Below are 27,271 nucleotides of genomic sequence, written 5' to 3' on the forward strand. Positions count from 1 at the left end.
CAGTCTCACCAGTCTCCTTAGTTCCCTTTCTCCCTCCTCCACACAGTCCTGTCCCTTTACTATCACCTGACCACAGCATGAATGAGACTGGAAAAGTGATCTAGTTGAAAATTAGGTTTGGGTTTTGTTGGGTTTTTTTCATTTTTCTTGCCAGATTAGTTTTCTGCCAGATCAGTTCCTCAGTTTTGGAAATCACAGGTTTGCATGAAACCTGCCTGGAAGGTCTGGTCAGGAAAGGCAAAACTTCTGTAATAGAAGCTGCTAAAAACACTCACAGAAACCTCACATTCACTAGCCAGATTGTCCAAGTCCAGTGCCTGAAGGTAGGAATTGCATTCTGCTTTTGCTTAGAAATAATAAAAGCTCATAATGCTCCCAGCCAGACAGCCAGGGCAAGCAGCCTTATAAACCCTGGTTCTGTGTATGCAGGTCCTGGGGCAGTGGGCCATGCTGGATATGCTAAAACAGATTCTCCAGCCAATAAATTGGTGAATTTGCCTTGAAGTCAACAGCCTCACATATTTATGTCACAGCGAATCTGGCTCATTGTTTTTAATTTGTGGTGCCATAAAAGTTTGAAAGTTTTGTGAGACAGTTTTGTGAGACCAAATTTTTTTTTCCCTTTTAAAATTTTTTTTCCTCTAAGGGAAAATTTAAGCAGCAGAACAGCATATGCATTTCTAAGTCAATCATAGCCCGTGCTACATGCACAGCAAAGATCCTCGCTTCATGATAATTCTCTTCCTCTTTGCCAAGGGAATGACACATTTAGAGAGCACGTAGCTGTTCAGATTTGTGGGTTTTCTAGGACTAAATAAAAATCTCTAGTGTGGCCGAATGCATTCAGCAGTGCAAATCCCTTTATGAGCACCCAGTTTAGCGTCCACTCTGAATCAGAGAAACAGGGAAATCACAGAAATGTTGGTTAGATGGGACCCTGAGGGTCCCTAATCCAACCTCCCACTTGAAGCAGGACTATCACCAGCTCTTGAGCATATCAGCCGTGGCTTTGTCCAGCCAAGCCTTGAAAACCACCAAGGATGGAGATACCCCTCACCTCTCCATTGACCTGTCCCAAACCTGCACCACCTTCCTGATGAAACAATTTTTGAGGGAAAGAAAAAAAAGCTTTTTTTCCCCAGGCACCATCTCAACCAATTTATAGCTAGCTTGTGGAGCCAGTTACTTACAACCTTTCCTGTCTCAGGAGCTGTATTTCCTTTTTATATATCAAGGGACCTTACTGTAATGAGTGTACGTAAGCAATCAGTTTTGTCACTCTGTAGGCGGAGGGATGGGGCAGGACTGGCTGGTTTCTTGTCACATCCCCCACTAAGTTTTGAATGTGTTGTGCATTTCATCCAGACTTGGCAGAGGTCTCAGAAGTATTCTCTATTTGTGGGTTTCATGAAATTAGGCAGCCTCTAAATGGTCCCGCTGCAGGAGAAGTTGCAAGGCGAGCAGATCTCCTTTTTATACCCCAGGGTTTCCCTGCTCTCTTATACAGAGAGCCAGATTTCCCTGTCCCTACTGTCATTTCAGAAAATAGAATTAAACTCCCACACGTGGAAAATCCACATTTCTTCTTGTATATGCACATTCCCCTTCCAGCCCTGTTTGATCATCCACTTTATATTGCTGTCGTCCCTTACGTCCAAACGTCTTGCAGCATTTAATTAAGTCTGCCCAGCAATGCAGAGCAGACAAATGCTGTCATCTCCCATTCTCACGGGGGTGAGGAGGGAACCGAGGCACGGAGAAGTGAGCTTACCCACAGCCACACCATGAGTCTGGGGCAAAAATATAGATACTGCCTGCGTTACCCCTCTGCCAGTCTGACTGTGAGTCCCTCTGTCTAAGGCGGTGTGACCTGCCCCTGCTTTGCTGTAGGAAAACTGGCAATGGCAGCCTGTCTACCGGGCAGGACGAGACCAGCTCACCACTTCCCTCTTTGCCTCCTGTGTCTCACCTCACTTTTTCTAGAAAAGATTTGATTTTTTAGAACTTGTTTAAACTGAGCAGCATCATTAGCGAAATGCCTCTGTGTCAGTGCTTCTGACTGGCTATTTGCATAGTGTGTTCAAGTGCTCAGTCTACTGCTTCTTTTGCTTTGCCTTATAGCTAAATAATCAGTTTCTGGGAGAAGAAAAAAGGACAACACTTCAAAGAAGTGGACTGAAGCTGTTAACTACTGTCCTGTGGTAACAGGAATGTTTTCTGGTCTGAGCAGTGCCCTAGTCCCAAAGCCAAGCTGAGCTTCATCTGTTTTCCAGTCTTCGTGCAGTACCTAGTAGCCAAGGCTCTCATGACTAGGAACAACAACAAGGATAGTGATAATGAATATTCAGACATCCCACAAACCACTCTCAGCATCTGCCATCCTATCTGCATTAGCATCAGAGTGCACAGATAATGATCAAAGCAGCATTTTCCTGCCAGAGGCCCCCCTAAACCAGCCTTATTAGTATGAATCGATGCTGATTAATGTGCTTCCTTAATGAAATTGTATCTACCCCTACTGTTTGTGATTTAATATAAAACATCTCCCCCTTTTCTTGCTTTCCTCCTAATACCACATGCAAGGTGCAAACCTTGACTGAGGGTACCAGGAAAATCAGTGGTGCAAGTTTGCGAGAAAAGAGACCTAAAATCTACTAAAATGAAAATACACAGAAGGAGGGAATGAGCCTCTGGAGACTGTCACAGTGAACTGCCTTTCCGTGCTAGGGTGGTAGATCTGGGTCCAGGCATTCTATGAAAAGATATCAGCAGCTATGCTGTTCTACAACAATTCTGCTTATGCAGCGTATAAAATAGCCGTGCTAACTAAAACAGGCTCTTTGCATGCTGCTGACAGCTTTCTGGACTTCAGCTGTGATGGAAGGAGGAGTGTTGCATGTTTTAGTTTGGTGTTGCTTCCTTTTTAACACCACCTGTAAAAATGAGAAAATGCTGCATTTTGCCTTATGCTGCTGTGTAGCACTGACAGTGGCTTTATCTCTGTGGGTTTTCAATGTAAATGACACGGTCCTAATGCGCTGTGTCCATACTCCCTCACAGCAAGACACAGGGGAAATCACCACTAAACAGGCGACAGTGTTTCAATTAGGGACGGGTGAGGTCCTCTCACCTGATTTCACATCCACTCCAAATCCTTGGTCACTGTGGCTGGTTTGAGGTCTGCTGCTATTGGCCTTAGGAGAAGAGCAGTGATCGGGTCAAACCTCATTCAGCAAAACCACAAGTGCCCCAAGGAACTGTCTGACCAAAGGACAAAGAACAAACCAGCCAACCAAAAAAATTATGGGAGCAAAGGAACATTAAAAGAGAAGACTACACAGAAAATTCCCATGCTCCATATCAGCTGCTTTTCTAAGGAAAGGAGCAAGATCCTTAATGTAGAATATGTGCCTCCCTTGGGCTAGTCTAGTGCAAAGAGCAATTGAGAGACATCATTTGGGAGGAAAGAGGCTTCTATGTTGGAATTAAATAGTTGACAAAATCCCAACAGCTTTACAGATTCTCGAAGTCAATTTAAGGATCCCACAAAATGAGATTTCACCCCTGTGGGTTTCAGTAAAATGATATGTTCTGGAGGGTGTGTGTGCTCAGAGTCCAGCTCTTAACTGCTAGAACTGGCTGCAGCTCCACTAATTCGCCATAGCTAGGCTGCTTTTGACACTCCTTAAAAAATGCATGGGCCCAGTTTTTAAGTGACCAGTTCTGCCAACAGGGCCAGATATTAAAAACAAACAAACCTCCAACATCTAGCCAGCCTCCTACCTAATGGCTCCATCTGCTCTGCTGAAGCACATGGGGTTAGCCCCTCATTCTCAGCTGACTGTAGTGGGAGCAAAAGTTACTCCCAGAGTGTGTTTCCAGCAGCTCAAACCATGACACACATGGCTGATTTCCTCAAGCCCTCAGCTCCCTCCTTCAGCTTAGTGCATGGTATTTGGCCATGAGATGCATCCCTGGGTGTCCTCGCGGACTTGCCATGTCTCTAAACTCTATCCCTGACCACTTCCACTGGACTTTGTCTCATCTCCAGTTTCTTTTGTGAATAATGATTTCTCCAGTATTGTGACCCTCTGCAAGACCCTTCTCAGACACCTCCCATGCATGCACAGTGCTGCTGCCCTTTTTCTCCCATGTTGGAAGGAGGAGGACGCTGTGTCCTCCCCATGCTACAAGTGTCTTTCATAAGTGCTTTGGCAATATCCAGCAGAAATGGAGAAAAACAGAACCCTTTCTGCCTCCCATATATAAAGTTCATCCTACACCAAGATGAGCCTTCAAATTCCTACCAGTCTCCTACAAACCAAAGGGGAATTTGTTCCTTACCCCATAGTAGATAAAGCTAGAAATTGCAGGCTTCACATACAAACAAGCTTTTAGCTCCTTTATAAAAGTGGCGACAGCAAAGCCGTAGCACAGGCTGCCTGCTCTGGGTGTGAATTCGCTGTCACGGGAAACCTTTCAGGAGAGGTTGCCTCCAAACCTCTGTCTGATGTGACACAGGTATGTCTGAGTCTGCCTTGGGGAAGAGGCATGGATTAAATGACCTCTCAAGGTCCTTCCAGACCTGTTTCTCCATGATTCTTAGAGACAGGATCCCAGGCTTGATGGATCTCTGGCCTGACCTGCAGTGACAGTTCTTAGATGTGTCTGAACACATACACTGCATGCATTTCTCTCCCAGTACAGCCCCCGTAGACTGCTGCGGTGGCATTCAGGGCTGAATGGCTCTTTAGCAAAGGGCAAAGCCACTGCCAGGGGCATTGCGTGGGGCAGAGATTTGCAGTCTCGATCAGATTGTATGTTGTCAGGCAGGGCAGGAGGAGAACTGGGGATATACACAACCAGGAAGAAAGTATTTTTGAAAAAGACATGTTTTCTCTGCTCTCCTGTGGAAGCAAAGACAGTGAGACATCCTTAGTGGAAGCGTAGCAGCATAATTTCTAGTTTTTGGGTCTGTCTTCACCCTGAGCTGTTTTAAATTAAGAGGACAAGCCAGGACAACATCTTGAACCCACGCTAACTTGCCCTTGCTCTGTGGGCTGGTGCGAGGGGAGGGGATGCTGCACTCCCTGGAGGCCATGGGACAGGCACAACGCATTTTTCTTCCCCACACATAGACGATGTCTCGCATGTTGCTATTGCTCTGCGAGTGCTTTTGGCTCTCTGCCCATGGGAGAGCACTGCCTGCACACATGTGGTTTCCCTGCTCCCCCCATTCCCCAGTCATCGTGTATGTGTATCTGCGTTGCATGTTGCCAGGAGCCTATTCACTAGTACTTTCCTACCTACTAGTTTGCATGGTTGTGTTTGCAAGTGTGTCTTTCTGAAACACAACAGGACTATATAATTATGTAAATGCGCACATGTCTATGAGAGTTTTGCAGTTTCTTTGGGTTTTAGCACAAATCTCATGACACTTGCTGGCTTATTCCCCTTCACTCCAAAGCACTTGCTGCTTTAATAGGAGGCTCATATGAACACCCCAGCTTTTCTTGTTAAAATGAAAAAAGAAAAGTGTGTTTCTGGATATCACAGCTGGCAAGAAGAGCTTGAAACAGGCAACAACAAAGGCTTCAAAACCTAGATGGTAAAGGAAAATCCAAATTCTGCCTATTCTCTGTAGTTTTTTAATTGGAAGACTTTTAAACCAAGATCACAGTTCTGGGGGCAAGTCCAACTCATACATGGAGATAATCTGCAAAGGTCTGTGGTAGGAAGTACACAGCTAAGGCTTATGCACAGCAGTGTGAGAACTGCCATACTGATGTGTGTCTTGACATATTTATGTCTGTTCTTGCCCATGTGAACCTCAAGCTATTGGTAGTTCACATGTGTGAGTTTGGTAAGGAGGCTTGATCTGCCCATGGGTACATTGATTTGAAAAACATGCTTTTGAACCTGCCTGTGAACTTATCTGTCACCACAAATGAAGTACACCCACACCCTTGGTCCCTTTTTATCTCGATCTATGTTGTGCACATTGCCATGGTATCGCAGTGCCTTCTTCTCACTATCAGAGCATTACATCTGAGTCCTTGAAGCAATTTGCATTGCCAGCTGAGGACCATGAAGAACCAAAGAAGCATTTCCAGGTGGAATGGGGACAATGATGCATCTCCCATTGACTACGAGCCTTAGGCCCATGGGAACTGGCTGAGTTCCCACCACCTCCCAACTTATCCAAGCTACAGGTGTTGTAGGAAACCAACGTACCTGTATATTTTATATCTGGTTGTAAATCCTTGACGATGTCTTTCCACAAAGGATAAGTAGCTCCGTGAGTGGTGGAAAGGCCCCCTGTCTGAAATAAGCCAATCAAATTCCTTGGAGACATGTTGGTTGGTAGCAGCTGGGTCCTGGTGGGAGGGCTGTACTAGTATATGGTCCCATATAAACAGGAGGTAGAGGAACTCAACAAGCCTCCAGTTCATGCTTTTCTGTCTGCCTTTTTTCTCTCATTCTTGCTCCATTCTGTGGAGTCCTGTTGAAAAAGAGAGGGAAGAGGAGGAAGGAAAGAGAGAGAGAAAAATGGAGGGGAGGAGAGGGAGGAGGGAGAGAAAGAGAGAGTTTAAAAAAGGGAATTGCTTTGATCCTTTGACAACTGTCTCTCAGGGTGAAAATAGACATAAAAAATCAAGTTTTAAAAGACCTCAGTCTGCCTGTGTTACAGTTTAGAGTATTTGGCAGTGTTTTATTCATGTACCTAAGTGGTGACTTTAACCTCCTGAGCATATATCACCTTTGAAATAACCAGGTCCTGACCTGAGACATCCTCACCACAGCTTTTCCATCATTTCCCTCGTGAAGTTCTCCGCAGTGCCGCAAAGGCGAGTGAAGACTGGGCGCAGAAGGTGGCTGCACCCTAGGCTACAATTACCCCTTTATTGTCCCTTTAATGCTGTGCCAGAGAAACGTGTCTTCTGCTTTCATGTCTCTCTGATGATCTGTAATCCATACTCCATGCAACCTGAGCAATCTATAAAGACTCAGCTCTTGCTTTAAAGTGTTGCCAAAAAAGAAATAAAACAAAATAATTACCCAGGATTCAGTGACAAGCACATGTGGACACACACACACACACACACACACACACACACGACTATGAAATCCTGCCAAACTTTGAAAGATAAAAATCACCTCAACCTGCTCTCCTGCTTGGGTGTTTGGGAGGTGTGTCTGGCGGAGGGGGACAGGGTCTGTTGCTGTTTCTATTACGGTAGGACCTCAAGGCTTTTCCCAAGATCAAGGCTCTGCGGGGTGATGTACTGAACATGCATATTCAGTGTGGGAGATTTACTAGGGAGCTTAAGGGGATGCTTCACACCACCTGGTGCAGGGCACGCTGTCACTCACGTGGTGGGAGAGCCGCTGTCCTGCTGCACCCCCCTGTCAAACGATGGCTGCGGCCAGCCCTGCGACAAGCCAGCTCCTCTCCCCGATGTGTTTAACGGCTAAACAGACAAGACATATGATGAGTGGGAAGGGAAACAGAGGGGTGAAATGCCTTGCCAAAGGTTACGCAGCAAGCCACAGATACAGCTGGAAGAGAGCCCTCGCCTCCTGACTCCCATTTCCAGCGTTTCAGTCATTAGATCATCCGCCTCCGCAGTCATGCTGTTGGCGCGATGCCCCTCTCCAAAGGAAGCCGTGTGCTCCGTTGGTGGAAGGTGAGCAGCTTGCTTAGCTGGCACCCTGCGCCTGGCGTGGGCCCCCGCCCCTTCTGCTTCCTACTGCAACACAGCTGCAACAGCAGCCCAGCGCGTTGGGTTGTGCTCCTCCTCGCTGGAAGTTGCTGATGCTGCTCTGAAAAAGTCGTCTCCGTACGCAGGACGTGTTCCTCCTCCTGCCCACCTCCTGTCCATCTGGCTGCCTTGCTGAGTTTTGTGGAGGATGTGCCAACACAGTGGGCATGCCTGGGCAGGCAGAGCGATCTTGAGGCTGCATTCCCCACTCTGGGAGCACAAACCTGGCCAAAAGTTGTCCTCAGGACAGGTGATACCCACCTATTTCTGCAGAATATAGTGCAGAGAGACTGTAGCTACTCTTTAAAGCGGGAGAAATTAAGCTATGCAGAGCTCTGCTACAGTGAGATTTAGTGTCAGGCTTATTTGTACATCTCCAGAAAACCCTTCTGGTTTTGAGTCTGAGTCCACCATAAGCACTGTAAACGTTTGTAATTCCCAGAGAGAAAAGGTTTCACTAAGAGCATAGGAGAGGCCAAACTGAGGTGTGCTAGAGGTGCCGTGCACGTTTGCAGCGCTGCGTGTGAACGGGAGACCTCGGCATAGTATAGCAGCGTAGTAAGCAGCATAGTATAGACCAGAGGACATCAGCATTTGTGGTCGGTGTGGCTGTCTCCCGTGCTCCAAGAGCTTTCACCGGGAGCATGGCAAAGCTGCAGCAAGCGCGCGTGTCTACTGCGCGGGTGGATTGAACCCGGAGTGTGACAGGGAGCACAAGTGCCAAGCGTGTGTGTGCGCGCCGGAGTGTGTGGGAGTCTGCACGTGTGCACAGCATGTGTTTGTGGAGCTGCAGTGAGCTCAGCAGCACTTGACAAAATGGAGTTGTGTAAGTCTGGTTAAAAATGACAGTCTGCTGTTGCATTACATGAAGAAATTAAACAAATTAAGTATGGGAAAGTCAACGAATGTTCGCTTTTTCTATTGGGCACATATAAACTTCTTTCTAATTGCAGATAGAATATTACTGTTATTAAACCTAATGGTACCTGTAGCTCCTGACTGAGGAGGTTGTTCCTGTTCTGGAGGCATGTATTTAATACTAGCCTTCACCACTGACTCCTACTTCACCCATAAATGTGGCAGTTCCCAGTGCTTTAGTTCCTCGCCTCTCAGAAAGGACTGTTTCTACTTTACCTTACAAAACCGGGGTTTGGGGAGTTTCTAGCCCCACACTGAGGGGAATAGAGCATATTCCAGGTGGTCTACAGTACATCTCTGTTTCCACTCACGGTGGTCATGAACCTGAGGTGATTACTGGGAAATACTCCCAGCTACATCCCACCCTCAGCATTTCCAAATTCCAGTTCAGAAGTTCATTTCTCCTGCTTCTCCATCCAGGCTACTTCTCTGCCTTGCTGCTCTTTGCAGATCTACAGCGTTGTCCCTTCACAGTAAGCAGCTGCAAACTCAGCATATTTGCCATTAGGCGGGTATGCAGATTTGCTGCTGATAACGATCAGTTGTTCTGTACACATTGTCCAAACTCGCTTGGTTGTCTGTTCATTAAACTCGTCCATAATGACTTCCTTCATCAGCCAGCCTGGATCAGTTTTCCTTTAAACATTTCACTTTCTATTGAATTTCTATTGCAAAGAGAGGAAGGGAGCTTTTACATACCGAAGTGGAGTGATAGCTCCCCTCCAGTTCCCAGAACAGTGCAAGTACAAACTGAAATATGAGAAGAGCCAAATGAAATGGATTTCAGAGAAATCCCAGTGTGTCCTCCCACATGCCAGCATCATACATTGGGGAAATATCAGCTTATAAAGGAGAAGAGATATTCACTAATTCCCCCCATGCACCTCTTCATCCTCCCTTCCTTTCCTTTTAGGTCAAAGTTAGAGACGGGATGATTAGAGTTGTGATGGCTCTTAACCAAGGGTTAAGACATGGGGAGAATGTGCCTTGAGATCTCTAGAAGAAATGGACACATCTCCAGTCTGGAACCTGGCTGTATCAGTGCTGAGAGCAGGGAATGGTGCCTGCGGCAATGGGGGATGGTAGAGCGCAACTGGGTCTAGACAACTATCACACCATCAACTTTAATTTTTTAGTAGTATCTTTTTCCCCCCTGTAGCTGCTGTCGAGATGTTGTTTCACATTAAAGATTAATACACACCACGGGGCTGGTCCCCATGGAAGCTATAAAGCTTACTAAAGTGGGATTATTTTGTGTCTAAGGCAATATTGTGAGGTGTATTCAATCTAGCTCCTAACAAGTTTGAATCTGAAATTAATTTGTTAGGTGTCTTTACAGGGCTCCACTGATGTAAGATACGTTCTGGGGATTTTACAAAATGGACGGGGGAAGAAGTGGAAGGGAGGCAATGCGTCCAAGTATATAGCCCTTGGGTAGGAGACCCAAGACTAGCTAAAAGCTAAATCTGGCACAGAAGCAATCTCTGCACTGAAGGGGAGGCTTGGTGGAGTCAGACACTGGGTTTTGATCTGGGAATCCAGCGTTCTGCTCAATTCTGCCCCAGACACCCTCTATGATCTTGGGCAATGCAAATTATCCAATTTCCAATTATCATCGTGGAACACAATAGTATTTTTTTGAATACTTGGACCATGAACTTGTTGGAGAGGCCATCATCTGGGTATAGCACCTAGCAAAACACAGTCCCGCTGCCCACATGGCTCCCTAGGGGTTCCTGTCCTATAAGCAATGAATGACAACCATCTCAAAGTGTCAGCAAGCTTTGTAATGCAGCAGTTAAAAAAAATCCAAGCTACAAAGCCCATTTCCACTCAGGAGCACTACAGAGCAATGCAGTGATCTGGGTCCTTCTGGTTCATGTCAACAAACATGATCATGCAATTGTCACATTTGTTAATAAACATGATCCGGTGGGCGAGCTAGGACATAGGCTAGAGCTCACAGTAAATAAGTGCTAGGAGAAAAAAATGTTAGATGTTCTGATTCTGAGTCACATTACAGTCGGTTTCCAGCATCGTCCATCATGAAGGCACATCCATCAGTGCAAAAGGAGAAATCTGTTAGTTTGTTAGGTGGTTTAAGATGGCCTGTTCTAATCTGAATTCAGCCCGGAACATGAAATGTTACTTGTCTTATGAGTCTTCAGGATTCTTGGAGGAAAAATAGGCAAGTACTTTCTGTAAAGTGCAAGTTGTATTTGAATGTACACTTAATTTCATCGTGATTGATATCTGTGTGTTAATTATATTCTATTTTAGGCAATACCTTTGCTGTCACAAGGCAGCGCCTTTTATCCAAGGAGTTCAAATTGAATTAGAGACATTAATTAAAGCTCTCAGCACTCTAGTAAGGCAGGCAAGTGCTGTTACTCCCATTGTTTCTTGAAATAAGAAGAAAGGAATAAAGCTGGGTGTCTACTTAGCCACTTAAAAGGTAATTTTTATACAGTGGGATAGCTCAGAATGATAGATTTTTCACAGAATGATACTGCAAAGTCTGTTCCATACGAGGGAGGCTGTGTAGCCCCAGATCGCTGCTATAAACAGGAAGGTAGAATGCAGCTCTGATTCTCCATCGCTTGCTATGAACACTGCACTACCCCTCTGCCTCCTGGAATTTTCTACCTTTCTTCTAACCTCTGTACCTTTCATTTATCCCTCCTATTAGATTCAAATTGATCTTGCACAAATCCCTCTGTTTTCTCATGTTTATTGTTGCAAACTATTTCCACCAGAAATGCAGACTCAGGAAAGAGAAATTAGTGAGCACATTATTTGCAGTAAAGAAATAAGTCCTCTATATTTTTAAGCTTCATGCACCAATAACTCTTTCTTGTGTCCCACATTTGGTTCTTGGCAGGTTGAGAGAGGTTTCTGCCTGCTGCCATTTACCAGAGGGAAGAGGCTAACAATCGCTATTTGTATCTGAAACACTTCTGTGCTGCAGCAACTTCACACACTGCTTTAGGATGCTGATAAATTAGTAAAAGACTGAAGTGTCAAGGGAGAGATGAAACAGCTTATGTTAGTTTAGAGCTCGACCCTGTAAAATGACGAACGTCTGACCTCATTTCAGCAAACAGCTTAAGTGTATCCTTAATTTTAAGTATGGGAGACGCTCTTCTAGATTTTAGTCATCTATCCCTGCTTTAAGTTAACTGTACACTCACATTCCTGCTGGACAGGTAACTACTGCCCTACACCTTTAGGATTTAACTGGTGTTAGGTCACTGGGTGCAACTGGAGCAATAACATTTATGTTCTGCTCCTAATTCAGAGATGGCCCATGAAAGTGCTGGAAGGCAGTTACCGCCCATGAAGCAGCCTTAGCTGTCCTTTGGAAACGCTGGCCAGCCATCCAACCAAGCTGAGGACATCTTTTCTGTGTCAGGACCAGGGGAAAATAGGGAACATGGATGGAAGGGGATGGGGAAGCCAATCTGCTGGGGTTTGTTAAGTCATATGAACTACTGTGGATAAACCTGAGCCCTGGGAAAGCAGAATTTGGCCATTTCTGACCTAGATGTCTTTATAGCTCAAACTACAGATGCTGATATCTGACTGGAGTCAGAAATGGAGCTGCAATTCAGCAGTGGCTCTGACTTTCTCGATGACTGCGGCATGCAACGTTGTAAAATCCCAAATGATTGTAAAGCTATTTCCTTATGGAAGTGGGATTTCTCAATTTCAGGCAGTGATGGGTGAACTCCTCCCCAAAACTTGGTAGTTCTGCACTGATCAATGTCTAAATTTGCACTTATCCTTTAAACCATTTCAGTTTAAAATATGCATGAGTGGTTAGACCTGAGACATATTCACCAGCTGAAATATTTTTGGGTGAGGATAAGAAACACCTCTCCAAAAATACCAACACTGTCCATGAATTCACTTCACTTTTGCCAAATTATTAATACTGAAAAGAATAATGATTGGGAGATGTCAGTGGTTTGGTTGTGAGAGCACCAAGGGGAAACATTTCCAGATTTCCATTTGAAATTACCAGAGCTTTTCCTTTTTCTCTTTTTGATTTGTCTTTCCAGCCTCCTAAGAGGGAACAGTGATAAAAATATTTCTTTTGACCCCAAATGACTTAGAGGAGAAAAGGTTTTTTCTTTTCAGTTTGTCAACACTTTGCTTACAACTTGTCAGAATATTCAGTGAACCAAAAACACCCTACAAATCCTTCCTTATTAATGCAGTTCAACCAGCAGCCTAAAGGGAGCAGGTTTTGTGCAGAAACTCTAATTACTCCTTGCCTATAGCGAGGCGAGAATCACACTGGTAACAACTAGGTACCTGTTTTCAGCTCATTTGTCCCCACACTTCAGCTAATTATAAACTACTGGTGTTATTATGATGAGGATGAGAGGCGGCTTGAAACTGAAGAACTGTGGCAGGCATGCAACCTCCATCAAGTCACAACATCAGGTGGTGCTGGACAGAGGGAATTAAACTCCATTAGTCCTCATCATAAATCTACTAGCCAAGGTGCCAAAGCCACCGCTCTGAAATCCAGGATCCACAGATGCTTGGTTCAGGGCTCTACTTGGAAAGGGGGATCCATCTAACCATGCTCAGTAGATTGGGAACTGAATTAAAAGGAACTTCTTCATGTGCACACAGATATGTGGTGAAGTATCACATTCTGAAGACAGTTCTGCTGCATCTGAGACTGTAATTGTATCGTGCTAGGTGCTGTACAAACAGAAACCAGAAAGGCAGTCCATGCCCCAAAAAGCTTACAATCTAATTAGAAGACCAAGGACACCAGATGGCCAGGGACAGATGGGGGAACGCAAGGGAACAGTGAGATAATACCGCTCAGCGGGCTGTGGAGCAGTGGTGTCAGCACACCAGCAGCCCTACTGTTGGCAAGATTTTGATAGCTATTGTCATAAATGAGAGTTATAAATAGGGAGGCTGGATAATGAGCTAGCTTTGTAGATGTTTGTGAGGAACTCCTCTCATTTGTGAAGTGGCAGAGATAGAATGAATATAGACGATAATAGTAATGATAAATTGCACTTTTCTGAGCTGCTTATTAAAAAAAAAATATGGTGGGTGGTGAGCAGTGATTTCTATTAAACACTGCCCTGAACTTGAAATTATTCCTACTATTATTAAATTATTGTCCCAGCTAGTCCACTTCCCCATAATTTCATTCTCAGTTACACAAAAATGCAACTCTGTCTTCTGTCTTCCTCAGTATTGTCTCTAAATTAGAGAGACATGGATCTGAGGGATGGACAACTCAGTGGATAAGGAATTGGCTGGATGGTTGCACTCAAAGAGTTGTGGTCAATGTCTCAATGTCCAAGTGTTGAGCAGTGACGAGTGGCATTCTCAGGGGTCAGTGTTGGGACCAGCATTGTTTAACATCATTGTTGGTGACATGGGCAGTGGGATCGAGGCACCCTCAGCAAGTTCACCGCTGACACTGAGCTGTGTGGTGGGGTCAACATGCTGGAGGGAAGGGATGTGCCACCCAGAGGGACCTGGACAGGCTGGAGAGGTGGGACCATGCAAACCTCATGGAGTTCAACAAGGCCAAGTGCAAGGTCCTGCCCATGGGTCGGGGCAATCCCAAGCACAAATCCAGGCTGGGTGATGAGTGGAATAAGAGCAGCCCCAAGGAGAAAGACTTGGGGGTGTTAGTGGATGGAAAACTGACTGTGAGCCAGCAATGTGCACTCGCGGCCCAGAGAGCCACCCGTGTGCTGGGCTGCATCCAGAGCAGTGTGGGCAGCAGGTCGAGGGAGGGGATTCTCCCCCTCTGCTCTGATCTTGAGAGACCCCCTTGCAGTGCTGGGTCCAGCTCTGGGGGCACCAACATCAGAAGGACACGGACCTGCTTGAGCGGGGCCAGAGGAGGCCACGAAGATGCTCAGGGGGATGGAGCACCTCCCTGTGAGGACAGGCTGAGAGAGTTGGGGGGGTTCAGCTGGAGGAGAGAAGGCTCCGGGGAGACCTTAGAGCAGCCTCCCAGGACTGAAAGGGGCTACAGGAAAGGGGGGAAAGGGGTCTGTATCAGGTGGTGTAGGGATAGGATGAGGGGTAATGGTTTTAAACTGAAAGAGGGCAGATTTAGATTAGATATAAGCAAGAAATTCTTCCCTGTGAGGGTGGTGAGGCCCTGGCACAGGTTGCCCAGAGAAGCTGTGGCTGCCCCCTCCCTGGAAGGGTTCAAGGCCAGGTTGGACGGGGCTTTGGGCAACCTGGGCTAGTGGAAGGTGTCCCTGCCCATGGCAGGGGGGTTGGAACTGGATGATCTTTAAGGTCCCTCCCAACCCAAACCATTCTGGGATTCTATGATTCTATAATTTATACACCTCATATCAAAGTCCAATAATCTCATAAGTGTTAATAGGTTTTTATCCTTGCAGTAGCTTTAGGAGATCAGAAAATGCTGTTTTTCCCATCCTGCAGAATGGGAATTGAGACATGGGGTAAATTAATGGCTTGTCCCAGATCATTTTATAACTGCTTCAGGAATTCAACCCAAATCTCTTAAGTCCCAGCTCAATGCTACGTCTCCTTGCAGTACCCTTCCTACGCACCTTCATGCTACTATTCCAGAATTAGCTAAGACTTGCCACAGAGCTGCTTAGAATTTTTTTGGATTGCTCGTTTTATGTCAGAAAAATGCCAATTCATCAGAGGCAAAACACTTTGTAGAAATTTGTTGATTTAAGGGGAAAAAAAGCATTTTGATAAAGTCAGCTTTTCTTTGGAACAGAATGTGTCGAGTGTTCTGTTTGGAAAGGATTGGTTCAAGATTGTGTTTTGTTTTTCATTACATGTTGAGTAATATACATTAAAAATCAAAATGAAGTGTTTTCTTAAACAGTGTGTTTTGACTGAGCCAAAATAGATTTTGTAATTTATGCATAAAAGGAAATGTCCAAATTCATTTAATACTTGTCTTGCATTTTGGAACAAGTAACACCTGCAAACCATGCACAATACACTGAACAAAAATCATACTGTTCCCTACAATCTTTACTGGAAATCTGAGAAAGACAGTCATCTGAAAAGTAAGTTCAGAGAAGCCTGTGTCAGAATCCAGAAACCCTGGTTTTTGGTTTCATGCCTGTTCTGCTCTGTGTGCCAGTCTTGACTTTCTAATATATTCCATTGCAACAATTTGAACCTGTAAACAGAGAGCTTGAAGGAAAAAAAATCAATGCCAAAACTGCCCTGAAGAGCAATAATGTAATGTTCAATCCAAAAGGTCAACTGTTGTCCCACACCTGACATTCTTTGAAATATTTTTGTTGTTCTGAAGTTCATTCCTGGGCAGGGACTTTACCACCACAGCCATATGGAGTGATCCCGCTCCATAGGGTTTGGGAAACACAAGCTACCACTGCTTGTTTTGGTATGCTAGGAAGCTGAGGTTACCTAATGATCCTTGAAAATTACTTATCTACCTGTTTTTCTTGTCCCTCAGAAAGGACCTTAACTCTTGACCTGGGTCTTTTGTGTTCCTCAGCTCTTACTGGAGGAGAAGCGGTTAAAATCCACAGGCTTTTGCATCTCTTGGTACAGCTCCTGCTGCTTGGATAATGACGGCCCTGCCTGCCAGGATGAAAAGCACCATTTAACTCAGGGCTTCCTATGGGCACCAGGTTCTGCCACCATTCACACTGGATGAAGCCAAGGAACCAGGGGCAGCTGAAGAGAGGAGGCAGAAGGGACCCCCAGTTGTTGACGGCTGCAAATTCTAGCCCTGGGCAGACCCATCTCTCTTATCACACTGAGCGGATGAAGAATTCACTATGGCCATAAAAATCTCCCTGTGAATTTAGCAACTCCTGCAGCCGCTGCCTTAGAGCCTTGTGCAACAGTCCTGCCAGGACACTCCAGAGGCAAGGTGAGCCCTCACAGCTCAGACCTCTGCAGAGGAACAGAGCTGCAAGGAGAACCAGGGTGAGGATAACTGCTCACTGCTGTGGGCTTGATACCCCTGCAAGTACCTGATGGATGCTGCCCGGTGACTTAGAGGTGTGTTACATGAATCACTGATTTAAGTATTTAGGATGGATTCATTTGGTGATGGATTCACTGGTCTGAGGCTGAAACACCCAGGTTCAGCTCCTTCTACTGCCTTGCCTCCCCATATAGGGGAAGTTACATACACATTCATGCACAGGCGCTTAAATTCGGGCTAGAAATGTGAGCTAGAATGTGTAATAGCCTCAAATAACATCATTTTATTGGCAGCTTCTGAAACAGAAGCCAGAAATCTTGAGTGTAGGTCTCCTGCTCTAAGCACGCATCTACGCAGGCTCTGCAGACGCAGGTTCTGCTGGAAGGTTTATTGAAGTCAATGAGCCTTGGGTTGGATCTCATTGCAAAAAGATAATCAAATATCATATTAACTCTTAATTCGGAACAGCATATTAAATTAGAAGCTCAAATTAACCTGAAACTGCATTTATATAATGAGAAGATTTAAAATCTGTGTATCATGAAGGTGGGAGAACTCGTAGCCAAAGCCATTCTCACCAGCCTCGAATGCCAGAGCCGATCTACCTGCAGCACTGCATTTCAGCCTATTCCCTAAGCCCTAAGCCTGGGATTTCCTCTGTGACAGAAGGATGTGTGGAAAATAAAGCCATCTCATACTTACCAGTATTAATCTGTCAAACACAGAGGGCTCTTACTAGCTAGACCCCAACCAATGCCAAGAACTGAAAAATCCCAGAGGATATTGAGAATCTGCACTGGCATCTCACCATCACAAATAGCCTCTTCCATTGGCGCACCAATCCTGCAACACAGATTTGCTAAAAACTGAAGGAACTCAGTCCTTGCTAGGATTAAAGTCTAAAACCACTCAGGTCTGAGCATCTCAAGCATTAAAGCAGTTTGGTACCCAAGTTTAAGGCCACCTCTAGCTGTGAATTTTATTTATTTCCTTCTTTGAGACTGTTCTGCTCTGTGCTAAATCTATCTTCTGACCACCTGGAGCATTTGAGAGTCTTGGCTGTGATGTTTGTCTGTTTAGATAGACTGTAAGTAGAGCTGGTCAGAAAATTTTGACAGAACAGTTTTTCACAGGAAAATGCAGTTCTCTTGAAATTGAAACGTTGCATGGGAACATGTCAATTTTGACAAACTTTTTTATGTTTAAAGTGTCAAAACAAATCATTTTGATTTTCTCTCTTCACTTATACTGAAATGTTTCATTTTGAGGAGATAAACACATTATTTTTATGTTGTTTCAATTAATTTGTTTAGACATTTTTACATATTCTGTATTGTATTGATATATGTTTAAAATATACTATATATTGCATAAAGTACTTGATGTTGTTTTATTTATTGTACGTTATCATTATACAATATTAAATATTTCCCATAGCATTTTAGTGCTTTAGCACCACAGAAACAGAAGATATTGATGATCTTAAATTATTATTGCTTTTGAATTTTTAGGCCATAAGAGCTTTGTGGGAACACGGTTCTCATTCAAACTGGAGCTTAAAAGAACACAACCATGAATCAAAAGGCAAGAATTTCCCAAGGAAATAGCATGTCCATTTTCCAAGCAGCTTTGTCAGCTCAATGACTGCAAGAGCTCCACTCCCCTCTGCACATCAGAAAAACAACTTCTCTGCTTGTTTTAAAAAAAAAAAAAAAAAGAAAATTCAGATTTTTCCCAGGGTAGAATTTGGGTGTAAAGTTTTCATGAGCATCAGGGATTTAAAAGTCTGAATACCATTGACTTCCTGGGGCCTTTGGCTTCCAAACCACTTAGGTACTTTTAAAAGATATATTCCACCTCTTTCTTGGAAGTCGACCTGATTTTTTTTTTTTTCTTATTTTAAACCATATTTTTGCTCCTCCGTGTGTAGCAGAGGGGAATTGCTACCCATGAATTTGCGCCATCAAGTCTGCGTGGGTGGTGGTAAAAATGGGTTGAAAAAAAGGGCAAGGCAAGTGGCAAAAGGGAAGGAGAGAACGGCGGTGTGGAGCAGAGCCTGTAATGAGGCAACTCTATTGATTTGTCATTTCATGGATGAAAATGTCCCCAACGGCTCCTGTGCATTCACTGCAGTTCGATAAGAGATTGAGGGCAGCGGGTCTCGGTACCGAGGTCCGCGTGCTGCAGGGCTGCCAGTGCCCCTTTGCAGGGCTGAACGCGAGAGGACAGAGAGTCCATTTTAAGCGTACGTGCAGAGAACAATGTACACAAAGGCAGGGCCCTGTGGCCCTATTACAAGGCTGGGCGTGATGGTGGATGGAGCAAGAGGCACGGCTATGCATGACCACCCTCGTTTCCCTTCTCCTCCCTTTCATCAGGCTAAAAGAAAGTTTAAATAGGCAGGAAGGGCTGCTCCTTCCCATTGCAAGGCTGCCGGAACCCCTCGGAGAGAGGGGTTAGTCCTGAGCACCGTGTGGGCTTCGCAGGGGTGAGCGTGGTGTTCTGTGCAATGGGAATAAAAAGAAGCATCCCCAGTCTTTGGAGGTTTATTTAAAGTAGCGGGGGGCTTTTCTGTCTGCTTTTCCTCTTAAAGGGACGTGCCTCTACCGCCAGGCACTGCAATTTGAAATCTGAATTCCCCCACGCAACGGCTCCAAGTGCACCTCTGCATGCAGATTCGCCTGGTTATCCACTGTTGCTCCAGCTGGCCTGTCACTATAGATTACAGCTTTCTGCTAATAGTGAGTACTGCTGTAGTCTGAGACTTCCATTAAAAGCTGATGTTTCCACCTCCCCACCCCACAAATGGCTCCATCCCAGCCAACATTTCTGTACACGTGGCCTCATCTCTGGGGTAGGAAAGGAGAAAAGTGCCTCAATTTGTTTCTGTGTTAGGCAACAATGGAACAAGTTCAAGGCAGAAAAAGATGTTTGAGGATGATGAATTCTGAAATCTGTGGATTATTTACGTTAAAGTTGATCTTCTCCCTTGTCATCAACACATCCGTAATACTGTAGCCCCATCCCTCTGACAGCAACAGTACAACCGAGCACTGAACTACCCCCTGGAAGAGTCCTTGAGGGAAATGCTTCATTACTCCAAGCCACACTGTGGTGTCTCTTTGGAAAGGAGGAATGTTCCTGCAGGGAGAGATTGCCCATCCATGCCAGACACTGCAAATCATTAGCCCTTCATTGCCAGAGGATTTGAAGGCTGCTGACAGATGAAAAAGAATTGGCATGGACACTTGACCTTTCTCCATTGCCAGGAGGAAATCATTGACCAGGAAGAAGAGTACATGCTCTACTAGACTCTACAAAGAGAGGGAAGAGGGTCTGGAAGAATTCAGAGCTATTTGTAAAACAAACACTGCTGCTTCAACACAGCCTGTACAGTTGGCCAGTGTTGCCATCACTCGTGGGCCTGCTGAAGGGGTGACTTCCAGTTTGGCATGTGCCAGGTGCCATCACAGCTCCTGCTCCAAAGGGGACATTCAGAATGAATGCTCAGAAGACCTTCTTGTAGATGCTAAAAGATTCACACCTTTTCAGGCTGGGAACAGGACAGGACATGTTAAAATGTAGTTTACAGTTTCATTGGCATGGTGTCCTGCCAAAGAGAGTGAGCAGTCCCCTCCACCACTGCTGACTTCTGCTAGATTTCTCCCACTGCTTGACAGATCCTACATGTCTCTGCAGCCTCCCAAAGTGACTCTGTCTGAAAGCAATCCAGAGCAGGTGTCACATTTGTTTCTTCAACAGCCTGACTCCCAGAAAGATCCTGTGAAATCAGCTGGCCAAATCCAAATCTGAAAAACACCTCCATCGTTGGTCATGATTAATTAATTCTGCTTCGACATTCCCCAGGGCACCTAGCAGCTAGTCAGAGCTGTGGAGAAAGAGACACTGCTGTGGAAAAGGAATAAACAGACTTTCCTCAATTGCAGCCATGGAATTAGATGATAAATAGCTAGCTAGATAAATAATTTTCTGTGAGTGGTAAATCAAATGCAGAACAGGAATGCAGCTAGCTGGCTTATCCCTGTGAAATCAAAGGTGTTTGGAAGGAGTTTCCAAAGAAAGAATGGTATTTAGAGTCTACTGTGCTCATGAAGACATAGCCTGAAGTTATCTATCATGTCTAATGTGACTGTTTACAGTGACAGACAGCCATTCTTGGACATTTTATTCTTGGTATAATATTTTTGGACCAAAGCAGCTCGAGGAAGCTTCCTCCTAATTTACATCTCTCTTTTCTCCCTCCTCCTGCCTGGATTGCAGACTAGACAACATCTTTGTTCCCACGGTATCAACATGGTTTCCCCCCACCAGCTGTTGTGCGCTTGGCCTGTGTTCCTCAGGGAGCTATAGGTGTCAGCCCAACGTACGGATTCTTCAGCCTCTTCTCCTATCTGCCCCTTAAATGCTTCTCCTCCCTAAATCCATAGGCTCTGTCCAGATTTGTCCATTAACCACACAACAGAGGCTCCAGTGACAAAAATGTTATTCTGCAGGACTTGAGGAAGTCAGCAGGAGTTCCAGCGACATCCTGGATTCAGGTACCGACCCTGTGATGTGCATTGTACCAAGCAGATGGCGGTCTAATCCCTGCCAGCATGCAATGCCCAGCGCGCAGAGAGCACCCGTAACCCCTGTCTGATTGAATATGCATATTTGCATCTGATTTTACTCAAGCACTAGAAGTCCCTGCACACAAACTCGTAGAGATAAATCATATGCGAGACGTCCGCGTTTGAGGCCCTGTCACAGCAATGAGAAGGAATCTGCTGGTTCCCCTTCACCCACACATCTCCCCGTCCTGTAAATCCCTGCTCTCGTTTTGGCTCCTGTATCCCTGAGGATACAAGTCCCCCCTTTCAGATATGCTTATGCTCTCCTCCTTAGACATTTGGTTTGGACTCTGTGCTCCCACTGCAGTGAGGGTTTCCGAGTGTACAGATGGTTCCTCTGCCTTCCTGCACACCCTCACCTGGAGTCTGAAATCAATTCAGATCACCCCCTTCCCTGCCTCTTTGCTAGTCTTCTCCTTCACCCACCTTGCTCCTTCTTTATCCGTCACAGCAGGCACAGCCAAGACACATTATTAACACTTGCCACTTCGTTAGGAACCTTCTACAGGAGAGGAAGAGAAGGAGAAAAGAGAAAAGCGTGCAAAAATGGAGAGTAAGGAAAGTTGAATTAAAGGAAGAGTAACAAAGAATTGAAGGTGTGAATGAGAAAGTGCAGGAGTAGAAGAAGTATGAGAAAAATCTAATGGGTGAGAAAGAGATTTATAATTAATCCACAGTCTAGTGAGAGAGCGGGGGAATGGAAGTCAAGACCATAGGCTTCCCTATATGCTTCTGCTACAGATTTACTCTGTAACTTCAGACAGATCTTATTTTCTCCTTTTATCTCCCACTGCTGTGTATCCTTTGAGTATATGTTTTTTGAGGTATGGATTGTCTTTAACTGTGTGTAGCATAAAGGAAACTGCAATCATACGCACTAAAGGTGCGAGACATTATTGTTAACACATACTAAAATTAGGCACAAAAAAGTGCTTGGGGATTGACTGACAAAGTTTATTAATTCAGGTTGAATCCATTAGATAGTTACTGACAAAAAATGGGATGGGAAAAATTTAAAAGAATCAAAGTACATGACTTACTTCTTAAGTTAAACGCTCCATATTGAGATGTTTACAAAGTGGATCTAGAAGGAAAGGGGAAAAAAAACCCAAACAACTAAAAAAAGTTAAATAATACAGTTGAGAAAAAAATCTATGCATTTCTGCAAAATTTGAAGTTTTGAGGTGATTTTCTATTCTCCTTTCCTTCTAGTCCTACATATAAAAAAGTATTTTCATTTTTGCCCCCAATCCCAATTATGTTTGAATTGCTAAAATTATTTTTTCCCTTCATTTTTTGTTTCAGAAGCAAACTGACCAAAAAAAAAAAAAGAATCATTATTCACCTATCCCTACGAGGAATTACAATAGCTGTCTGTCAGATCTTCATAACAACATGAGGGATCTCAGCAAGGCTGAGTTTCTGTGAGTTTCTTAAGCTGATGATTTTCATAGTCCTTTGCTCTCTTCTAGTCTAAACCTGCATTCAACAGAGAATTTAAAGTTAAATAATTAGATTTACAGAAAAATAAATGAGCAAATCCTTGTGTCAAAAATGAAAGAAAAGTTCCCAGGAAATAATCTGAGACTGGATTTACTTTTTCCATTAGAAATTGCCATGTAATGCTGTTTTATTTTAAGACAGTCACACCATCCCTTTTTACCCTCTATTTCTCTGCATTTTTTCTTTTTGCTTCTCTTGGCTCTCCTTTTTTTTTTTTTTTTTTTAAGCACCACTGTCTCTAACATGTAACCAAATAGGCGTGAGGTCCCTACAGGAAATTGGAACGTGTGAGGTCCAAGTGCATCTGACATTAAGCAAAAAAAAAGGCATAGCTCCCTGCAATCAGCCATCCCTGATTCGAACCACCGAAGTGCACTCTGAGTGAGACACAGACACGCAGGGATGGGAACAGCATGTACTGGGGATCCTGCTCCTCAGGCTTCGTCTGGCATCCATTTCTGCATCTGATCTCTCAAGCGTAGGACCCTGCTCACAGCCACCCACTGGCAATCTCAGTCCCAGAGGTATTTAGGGAAGCATCACCTGCTTAGTTTCCTGCATCCAGTGGATTTAAAGAAAATCAGGCACATATATAGGAATTAGGCATCTAAATATCTCTGGGTGTTTCTATATGGTCAAAGAACTTGGCTCCTGCATTCCTTAGCCATAAACATTGCATTTCTATTAGTTTGCTTTTGGGGTTTCTTCAGGAGGAAACAAGCTTCCACTCAGAAGAAACCCAGTTCTGGGTCTATTTTGCTTTATTAACATCAGTTGTGGGCAATATGAGCAAGCACAAACCCTCCAACGGCTTATTGTCATCTTCCACAGTCCTTCAGCGCTGTCCCAGAAGACACTGCACACTCAGACACTCTGCAAGTGCACACGGGGCGTGTAAATGCATCCTGAGCATCTTACCCAAAAAAATACTGCATTATTGAGCTGGAAATCAGCCCTCATATCTTTTCAAGAGCCTGGAATTTTAAAATTACACATAAAAATAAAATCCGGAGTATATCTCAGCTCTCCTGTTGATTTCCTTTTCCCCAGCTCCAAATCTTATTTATGGAGGTCTGCAGAGAAGCAGTAATGCTGTGCGAGGGCAGCAGAGTGTGTATTTGTCCCCAGCCCTTCTGTCCACCTCTATTATGGCACCTGAGGGAGGGTCATGCCCCCCGCATCAAAGAAGTGTCCCTGTTATCTGAGACACGAAGGGTTTGGGGACTGTATTTCGCTGGTCTCAAGGCTCTACAGAAGGAGCTCCCTTGGAGGAAAAGCAGTGAGAAAAAAAATGCCACGGGCAAAATTTCTGTCTTCAAACTTGAAAACAAACAAAGTAATGAGAAGCACTGCAGGAGAATCCACTGGTAGGAAGGACTTATCAGCCTCTCTTGCTCTTCTTTTTAATGTAAGCAGCTTTATCATTAATTGCTATTTAGTGCAAATGCTGAAGTTGGTAAAAAGGCTAATATGCTGCACTGAAACGGCAGTCTTGATTCGGGCTTCTTAAAGCACAACGTGTGTGTGTGTGTGTGTGTGTGTGTGTGTGTGTGTGTGTGTTTGTGTGTGTGCACATGCACGCTTGCACACTTCATCGTGTGTGTTGTGTAAGTAAAAGCCCCATATCTGTGTGCAAGGGAGGGAAAAGGATTCAATCAGCATATTCTTCCCTTACATATTCCAGTAAAAGCCAACTTCATTAGTGGTCTTAGGCAATGACAAGAGAAATTAATTCAGGCCAGATTTCTAAACGTTGCGCCATTTTGCTGGGGTGGAAGGGAGATAGATGCAATCCAGTGCTGCTTTTGCCTAGCACTGGAAATGTAAAGACACAGCACTGCTCAATGCCAGTCTTCGGGGGGCTATATTTCCTGAGGACACAGGTTGCTGAATTCTTAAAAAAAATACAGATTTTTCCTCATGCCAAACTTGTAGCCGAGTTCCCTGGGTGGTTCACTTCCACTGTGTGAGCTGGAGGGCTCAGAACTGCAGCACTGACTGTAAGAAATTCAGCTCCTATGCATGGAAACACATGCATTTAAAAAGCTCTTCTGAAAGATATCAGTCTAAGTGACCTGCCCAAGGTCATATATAACAAGTCGGTGACAGCATCAGGATTGAACTAGCTTGCTACAGCGCTGCTTTATTCACACGATGCTGTTGCATCCCAAAACAGCTGCTGCTCCTGGTCTGCTGCTACCTTCCACTCCTTATCACAGTCTCCTTAGAGACACATCTGTCCTGTGCTCCGTAAACCATAATATACCTATAGTCTTTTATTCACTATCCATCACCATGCAGTTTTATTACAGATCCCTGAATTATCCAGCCTAGTCTGCAATCTACTTATTCCTGCCAGCCATTCTCCCTTTCGACCCTCGCCTCACCTTTCAGCCTTGTCAGTGTTTTAAGTCTTCCAGGTACTCGAAATGCAGGGACAATTCTCATTCCCTGGGGAAAATCCAGCAGAATTTCACTGAGTCCAGTCTGCTGGTGTCTCTCTCTCTCTCTTTTTAAATGTAGATGGTTGGAAATCAGAAACTAGCACTGGTCTCTGCAGTCACATTTCAACCAATCCTTCAAGAATACTAACTCATAACTGCCATTTTAAAGCTCTGATCCCCATTCTTGCCATCTATAAAATTCTATTCCCCTCCTTTCTCTGCTCCTTTCATCAGAAATCAGTCTTCCAATAATGCAGGTAAACTGCAATCCTACCTCACAGCTTTTTTTTTTTGCATGCATCTTTCTCATGCATTTTGCAGAACAAAAGCTCCCTTGTCCATCCTTCCCCTTTCCAGCCAAGCCTGTAAGCACAGTAATCATCACACCTACACAACACTTCATCGGCAGGCTTGCACCCGCAGGTCACATCTCTCTCTTGTTTGCAATCCAGGAAGCCAAGGAATCATTTGTCCCGATGTGGCAATTCGTCTCAGCGTTCACACTTGCCTTGCCAGTGAACTTTGTGTTCCTACCTGCCAGCTCTCCCCTCCCTCCCTCCCAGCCCATCACACATCTCTCTCATCTAGTATATATGCTTTCCTCACAGCCATCAGCTTTTCATTCTTCCCACCTTTCTGAAGGAAATCCAGTTTTATTACCTGTCTCGGCCTCAGTGCAGAAAACCGTGGAAGAGTAGTCTCCTCTCTGCTCACCTAGAGATGCTTATGGCCACTGGACGTGTGGCCTTCAGCAAGTGTCACCTGCCAAAGCTGAACACCCCTGTCTGTTTACGACAGCCTGTTCTCTCTTCAGCTGAACGTCTGTCTTCAGCAACAGCAAAAAAATGGCTGATAGGAGAGGAAGAGTATGGCGAAAGGCAGGTTCCTTCTTCCTCCCACCAACATGGACCCAGCGATGGTGGAAGAGCATGGGCAGGATGCAGGACTGTGCCCAGCACATGGCAGACAGGGTGGACCTCTGTCTGGGGGAGGCACCTTGGGACCCTCTGCTGCGGGGGGCTGTGGCACTGGAGAGGAAATGTGGGGAGAGGAGATGGGACACTAATGGGCTCCGTAACTGATCTCTCTCCACTCTGTCACTCCTACAAGCCTAGTTTGGTTAAATCTCTACATTTAATGCACCCAGGCATTTATCTCTGACGCAGCCTTCCTGCGTAAGCTTGGGCAAATTCTTTAAGGTGACATTTTACAAACACCTTGGAGGCTGATTTTCCAAGTGTTCAGCATATCCCACTGTGATATTTAGGGTCCTGTTTTCTAAAATGTTCTGTTACCTTCCCACCAACTGCTTTCAAAATCTGTCAAGGCCAAGCCTGAGCCCCTATTCCTGCAAAGTGAAATGCTTCCACTGACTCTAATAGGATTTCAATTGATCCCTGAGCCTTGTGCTGCACTTTCTCTGGAACTGAGCAGAGGTGACGCCATTCCCTGCTTCTTTTCCTCCTCCTCTGTCTGGACTGCAGGCCCTCGAGGGCAGGGAGCTTGCATCTGCACAGTACCTGGCACTGGAAGACTCCAGGCTCATTTGAGCTCTGCACCATCCTGCAGATAACAGTGGTGATAGAGGAAACTGAAACGTGCAGCTCAGGGTCATTGCCGCTGCTTATAACCACCCATTTTATGTCCTACTTCAATATCTGCTGTAATCAGTGAAATTACTTTTGTGGGAGTTGACACAGAAGAAGAGATTGTTGGATTGATATTCTGTCTGGCATTGATGAAAACCTTTTTATAATACCTTAATCCAGCACCCACAGAAGCAATTTGCTAATCTCTTGCTGACATAGCTTCTAGCAGGATCGACCATATCCAGTCATATTACCTGGCCAACCATATTATGTTCTTTCTATGCAGAGAGAAAATGTCCTTCCTGACCCCAGAAGATGGTCAGCTTTTGCTTTGAAGCATGAGATCTGATTACCATTGTCCTAGATTGCAGAGCTGCAAATGCTATTAATTGCTACAAAGTTATGTAGCCTTTTACACTTCAAATCCATCCAGACTTTCATCTCAGCGACATCCTGCAGCAGGGAATTGTGT

At 44.8% G+C, this 27,271-nt stretch overlaps 1 protein-coding gene across 1 annotated transcript in view; it reads right to left on the bottom strand.

Annotated features, from left to right (window-relative positions):
• BRINP1 (BMP/retinoic acid inducible neural specific 1) overlaps positions 1–27,271 on the bottom strand; it is an 89,589-nt gene that overhangs the window by 53,925 nt on the left and 8,393 nt on the right. The window contains exon 2 of the mRNA XM_074891341.1: positions 6,235–6,502. Within this exon, the coding sequence (XP_074747442.1) occupies positions 6,235–6,452 (218 nt within the window). The 5' untranslated portion in view covers positions 6,453–6,502. The remainder of the gene's footprint in view (positions 1–6,234; positions 6,503–27,271) is intronic.

The sequence above is a fragment of the Strix uralensis genome, chromosome 21 (genome assembly GCF_047716275.1).
Source record: "Strix uralensis isolate ZFMK-TIS-50842 chromosome 21, bStrUra1, whole genome shotgun sequence".
NCBI lineage: Eukaryota > Metazoa > Chordata > Aves > Strigiformes > Strigidae > Strix > Strix uralensis.